The sequence below is a fragment of the Pygoscelis adeliae genome, unplaced genomic scaffold (genome assembly GCF_000699105.1).
Source record: "Pygoscelis adeliae isolate BGI_AS28 unplaced genomic scaffold, ASM69910v1 Scaffold22, whole genome shotgun sequence".
In the NCBI taxonomy this organism is placed as follows: Eukaryota; Metazoa; Chordata; class Aves; order Sphenisciformes; family Spheniscidae; genus Pygoscelis; species Pygoscelis adeliae.
Window position 1 is genome coordinate 1,808,998 of NW_008824350.1, and position 6,817 is coordinate 1,815,814.

The window sequence follows — 6,817 nt, forward strand, 5'->3', positions numbered from 1 at the left end:
GCATTAATTGAGCTACTGTTAGTAGATGCCAAGATTCCAGGTGGCTTCTGAGTGAGGCACCACATCACACAGTTTCAATATTGGCTCAGAAAATGTACATGGCTAGAAATGATCGGAATGCCCCTGTAGCAGGAAGAATTTAGAGCTCCAGCCACATTAGGCATGGGACACTAATGTGAGAAACCACACTCTGGAAGACCACTGGTCACTCTTGTTTAACTATTTGAAAACTTTCTATCTGATGCAAAACACAAACACTGTATGTTTATTAGTGATACATAAATGATAAGGCACTGCAAAGTATTAAAGATTTGCATTTACAGATACAACTAAGAACTTGTGATTGATTGTTTAGCTTAGTTTGCATGTGTTTTATATAAGAATTTACTAAAAGTACTTAGTTCCGATAAATATAAAAGCTGACTTAGGCGAACAATTGTGTTTGAGCATGGTTTTATTAATCTAAAGGTCCAGTTGTTCTTTCACTGGAATTAGTATGTTTGTGCTCTCTACTTCTTGCCTGCAATCTTTGAGATGCCAGTTTGTTAATATATTTGCACATATCCGTTTTCTAGCATTGCCACCACCTCCTCCTCCAGACTTCAGCCCTGCATTCAGCAATGTAGTGAGGATTCTGAACTGCGATGTTATGATGCACATACTGCGGACCGTTCTTCAGAGAGCAGTAGAACTGGAAACCCACTTATGGACTGAAGCTATGATCCAAATGGTATGGTTAGCTTTGGTCGTCTTCCTATGGTCATTCCTGTGTTGACCATGTTAAATGCTTGTGATAAGATCAAAATGTGTAAAGATAAACTTTAACTTTGAATGATAAGAATTTACTTTTTGTCCCCAAACCTGTTTTTATAAATCTTATGGACAAAGAGATAATATTTCTGATTATTTAGGTCCACTGTAAAATAGAAATGTGAAACACAAGAATATTCCCAATTTAATACTACTCAGTTTTCTATTTTGCACCCCCCCACCCCCCATTGCCTCATCACTGAAGCCATTTCAATATGTAATTCTCCTACCTCATCTTTTTCTTGAAACTTCATGTGCAAGTAAGTAACCCTTTGATCATCTTAAAGAAATTGGAGTTGTTTCATCTTGTAAGCTGCAAAGTCTCCAAATGTGTAAATGTCTTTGGGGCCTCAGTCATGAAATAATACAATTTTGTAAGTATTTAGACATTTTATTTTACCACGGTGACTTTATGCTTTAAAAAAAAGGAATTGCTGATATTGTTGAAGTTTGGGGGGTTTTTTGTTTGTTTTTGTTTTTTTAAATGTTTATAGGATTAGGACCTGAATTTACAGACTGGTTGAATTAATCAGTTTTGTTAGAGTGCATAGATTATTTAATTGCCTTGCATTACCTGCTAATCTTTGGATTATGGAATTAACCAAATATTCATAGATTTGTATCAGCAAAATGACAAGATTCATATGTTACTAATGTAAAGTGTGTGCAAGTTTATTAATTTTAGTGCAAGTAATATGCAGGAAAATTATATTGTGCATTGTTATTTCACTTTCCATGTACAATCTCTGCACTTTTTCTCATTTCTGTGTTTTATCATGGATATAATCAGCATATAGTACAGAGCTATATTAAACATCCTTATTTTATATGCCAGTTTTCCAGACCTCTAACAGTGGATGAGATTTACTATTTTTCTCTTTTTTTAGGTGCTTCATCTCCTTTCTTTAGGGTTACTAGAAGAGAAACAGCAGTTACAGAAGTGTCCAGAAGAAGAAGTAACCTTTGATTTTTATCACAAAGCAACACGTATGTTTCATTTTCTTTAAAAGGGCAGAGTAAATTAGCCTAAACTTGATTTTCTAAGGACAAAAATAAACTAAAAGAAAGTATTCAGTGATTTTAGTCAGAAAGGATTTGCTTTTTGCTATAGAATTAAAACCTGCTAAAATATTTTTTCTTTTTTAAATAATGAAGAAACCAGGTTTGGACTAGCTTCCTTTGTTCCCAATTGCCAGGTATGTTGAAGAGGAGATGTGCTTCTCTTCCTGGGAAAGAAATGGAAAAGTAATACTAGTGTTAGATAACTGAAAATGGTTCTTCCTTTGCAAGAACTTTATTGAAATGGAAGCTAAGAACTCCTTGAAAAATGACAGTGGATTTAAGTGAACTGTCTCCATCTTTTGTACTCCTGAGCTGTTCAATTATTGATTTACCTGCAAGTTAAAGTCTTTTACTATGGTAGTGATAATAGAAGCAAAACTTAGTGGCTATGAAGTGTGCTTTTTTTTTTACTTTTCCAAATCCCTACAGAGCACTTCCTAATCTTACATTCAAGACTAGTGAGTGGGAGTTGGAATCTATATTTTCTAAATAATCTTCCATCTTATCTAGAGTTTCTGTTTCACTGTGTAAGAATAAATAAAAACAAATTCCATTATCAAGCTAAACATAATTGTCACTTGAGAGTTGAAACAGAGATAAGAATTGTGAAGTAAAATCATAGAATTGTTTAGGTTGAAAAAGACCCTTAAGATCATCGAGTCCAACCGTTAACCTAGCACTGCCATGTCCACCACTAAACCATGTCCCTAAGCACCACATCTACATGTCTTTTAAACACCTCCTACATAAATAAATACATAAAGCTGCTGAACTGCCTTTATTTAGTTTTTAAAAAATGTTGTGTAAAGAGGTGTCACTGAGTTTGAAAAACACTCCCATTTCACTTTATTTTTAATTTTTTCTTATTTTTGAGCAAGAAGAAGTATTATTATCACACTGAACTTATTTCTGTTTAAGAAGCTTCATGTCAACTACAGGAATATACTAAAAGTAATTACAATTGAGACATCAGAGAATTCTTTGCAGTTTTAGTTTTGCATAACCAGAAAAACCAAAGCCCCATTTATACATAAGGGATGCAAAAATAATCAGTATTTTTGTAAGAAAACTCTTATTGAGAAGTGATTTTAAAAAAAAAAATATTTTTTGTAATGTATTTGTCTCACTTCTAAAAATGTGCATATTAATTTAAAATGGAAAGTGCTGCAAAAGAAATAAATTGAAGAGAATGGTCTCAATTTTAAAGCATGTTTGTGTTAGAGAATGGCCTAGAACGTTAGGAACTGTTACCAAGGTGTGAGGAAGCGAAGAATTACTGTAATTATAATAGTTTTTGTGATAGCAATAAACTTGTGCACACTGCGCTGTTAGCAAAGTTATGTAAGCTATAAGAGCTTTACTGCTTCTTCTTGAAGCAAAAGGCCATTCTGTTTTTGTCTGTAGTTCTGCTCTTGGAAGTAGCAAAAATTATTGATCTACAAGGGGGAAAGATTATACTACATTTAACTGGAATAAACAGATGAAATTAAAACAGAAATGTAACTGCACAGGTTGTGTTCATGTATGTGTGTTATATAATTAGTAATATTTTAAGGCATGCCCATGGTGGTAAATACATTAAAATGTTGAGGTTGTTTTTCCCTGAAGACCCATGCTTTTCTATTTTTTCTCTCCTTTGTAAAGGAATGGGAAGCTCGGCCTTGAATGCTGTAAACGTGTTAATGCTTCTGGAAAAATTAAAGAGAGTTCCTCAGTTAGAGGCACAGAAGGACACAGTCAATTGGATACTGCAGGTACACAAGGGGGAGATAAGTATGATCTGATTTTAGTAATTTAGAAAGCTTTTATGAAAGATGTTATGATTCCTACATATAACCCAGTGTTTACAGCTGCAATGATTTCTTGAGAAACTTAATCTGTTGGAATATTTCTTTCCCCCCAGACGAGATGGTTTCTTGAATACTGCTTTAACACTTACAAGTCATTGTACTTGCTATTGCTACTTTCAAATATTGGGTCAAGTTTTGCTTAGATAACTTATTCCAGTAATGACGTTTTTGTACGTAAACTTTATTCCTCATATTTCTATTGCAAAATAACAGCAAGCGATAAGTAAAAGTTTATTAATTGGGAAAGCATTTTAGAGGCTGTTTGTATTAAGACTTGAGTTCATACAGCTCTGCCTAACGGCCACATTGTACATTTGACCTGTGGATTTTTTTCCATCCAACTCCCTGCCATTACCCAGTAAGAGATGGGAAAAACTTCTAAAGCTGTGACACCTTCTCTAACTTAGGAAGCTGCTGCTTCTGCTTAGCAGGAGTATTACTGTCCTATTCCATTTTGGGCTTCTTGTTTTAGGGGGCAAACACAGCACACAGTGCTCTTGGAAAAGAGGGTAAGAATCTACAGTAGGGTTGCAAAACTATCCTCAGCTACTAAATTGGACTATCATGGTACATTAGGGAGGCACATTTGAAAGATTTTTTTTTTTTTGAGAAGTTATTCTTCTAAAATTCTAAGGGCAAAAGTAAAAATGTACTTTAAAAAGTATATTTAACTTTTTAATGATATGTATAGTAAATGTAGAATATTTAATATTATCAAAACTTCAAGATTCTTATTAAAGTAAAGGTAGCTGGAGAAAGTAGTAAATGAAAATTGAAGGCTCAGTTTTAACTAATTGGGCATATGCTGGAAAGCGTTCTGTTCCAGATGTATAGGTGTTTGCATTATTTTAGTGACTATTTCCATGGGATGATCCAGTTCTCACCTACTTGAAGTAAGCTAGCAGTTTCTGTCTATTCTTCTGATGTACAGATGCTTTAGCTGCTTAGCAGTATTCGTGATAGAAGACTGGAGAATTTGGAAGAGTTTTACTTTTCTTCATACTGAGCAGTGCTCGTCAGGTTTAGGATACAGACACAGCAGTGTTACAGGGGTGCACATATGGTCTCAATTAGATGTTTTTGTTATTTAGGAGTATGGCAATTGGTTTCATCCATTTGAAAATCTGAAAATAACGTGAAACTAAAATCAAAAGCTTTAATCCTGTCTATATTGTAAGAAAAAGCCAAGTTGCATTTTATTTTTAACATCTAAGTCTCTATTCCTAGATGTTTGACACAGTGAAAAGATTGAGAGAAAAATCTAGTTTGACAACAGTAGCAGCTACATCAGGCTCAGAAGCTACAAAAGGTGATGAGGTAATAATAAAAAAGTTCAATGGAAGCCTTGTATTTAACGTTTTGAATGGCTGTTTCCAAGAAGGTGCCTGAATTTATTGTTACCTAAAATTATATTTTTTTAAAATATTAATTTCTGATATATTGCCTACAAATAGGATTTAGGTTCCAAGATTAATATTTTTAATAAATGAAATTTATGCTAAGCACGTTGCATGGAATTATCAGCAGCTAATGTGGTTTTGGTTGTACTTCCAAGTTAAGTGAAACAACTGAGGGGTGTGAAGAAGTAATTTGTGTTCATTTCTCCATTGGTTATCTTTATGATTTGACCACCTTTTCTATTATGTTGTCATTGTGCAATAATTAGGAATACAAATCCACTTAAAATGTCTTCTAATTTATGTGACCTACCAAGAGATTAATCTGCTTTGTCTTGATTATATGAAGACATCAGGCTTAGCTGATTATTCTGTGTATCAGTCTCTACCCCCTTCCCTCAAAATAACTTTTGAATCCAGTAGTCAAATGACACAGTGAAATGGAGATTTCAAAGATTACTGCAGTCCCATGAGTGGCTGTTTTTTTTTTTTTTTAATTGGCAGTTGAATAGAAAAGAAGAATCCGATTACCCTTAGACAGTGCACAGAGACAGGCCAGTTTGCTCTTACACATTCTGTTTGGCAACAGCTTGATGCAAAACAATCTCTTGGCTAGTCATTGCATGCATAGCTCTAAACTTATCACAGCATATGCTGTGTTTCTTTTTTGAGAAAGGTGTCATGTGATACCTGGTAAGGTAAGGGAACAAAATACAAAAGTCAGTAAGAAATGAGACTCTTATAGTTCCACTACTTGTGGAGCAATTTGTTGTTTCATTTCCTCAAAAAGTAATGGTATTGTGAATGGAAGCAATGTGTATAATGTTGAATTTGTGCCTTAAGTAATTGAATAACAGCAATTAGCTTCTATATGTTTTAATTAAGTCTACCTGTGTTTTTTGAATTCTGCATTTCCAAAGCATATAAATACTTTGTTCATAGTTTTTGAAAACATGATAGATGAGGAACTACTGGAAGAAGAACAGTTTTCCAGCCTACAATAAGGAAGAATAGGGGAAAACACAATCCTCAGATGCATAAAATGCTGCCATAGAAATGTAGGAACAATCTGTTTACTGTGTTGTCCATAGATAGTTCAAGATAAAATTTTCTTAAATTCCTGTAAGGGATACTGAATAATCAGTAGAGGTTTTGCTTATGGGGAGAATAACAAAACACTGGAGGAGGCTTGTGATGTTTGCCTCACTAAAGTTTCTTAAGAACAGACAAGCACCTAATTAAGATGGATCAGGTGTTATTGATCCTGTCTTTGGGAAAAGGATTGTACTAGTGACCTATTGTGGACCCCTCAAAATGTCTTTCTTCTGACTAGGTTAATGAACCTAGGTTAATGAACCTAGTCAACATTTAAGGTTTTAGTTTTACATTTTTCAGATAGCAGTTAACTTTTTTTTTATCATTAAAGTGTTGTCAGTTAAGGAATTTGATGTCAGTGGTTAGAATGCATATAGTTGGGGAAAGATTCTTCTCATTTTTTTATGTTCTCTGTTGTCTGTAATTTTGTTATTCTCTTTTATTGTAAGACACAGAGCACTCAGGATAAAGAGAAAGCTGAGCGGAAGAGAAAGGCAGAAGCAGCTAGGTTGCACCGTCAGAAGATAATGGCCCAGATGTCTGCACTGCAGAGGAATTTCATTGAAACCCATAAGCTCCTGTATGAAAACACACTGGAGGCAT

At 34.2% G+C, this 6,817-nt stretch overlaps 1 protein-coding gene across 2 annotated transcripts in view; it reads left to right on the top strand.

Moving 5' to 3' along the window:
• UBR1 (ubiquitin protein ligase E3 component n-recognin 1) overlaps nt 1–6,817 on the top strand; it is a 66,206-nt gene that overhangs the window by 33,097 nt on the left and 26,292 nt on the right. Inside the window, exons 24-28 of one of the 2 annotated variants that reach the window (XM_009319199.1) lie at nt 576–730; nt 1,698–1,797; nt 3,517–3,626; nt 4,950–5,039; nt 6,664–6,817. The exon at nt 6,664–6,817 is cut by the window's right edge and continues 52 nt beyond it. In XM_009319199.1, the coding sequence (XP_009317474.1) occupies nt 576–730; nt 1,698–1,797; nt 3,517–3,626; nt 4,950–5,039; nt 6,664–6,817 (609 nt within the window). The remainder of the gene's footprint in view (nt 1–575; nt 731–1,697; nt 1,798–3,516; nt 3,627–4,949; nt 5,040–6,663) is intronic. The other variant, XM_009319200.1, reaches the window with a different exon arrangement.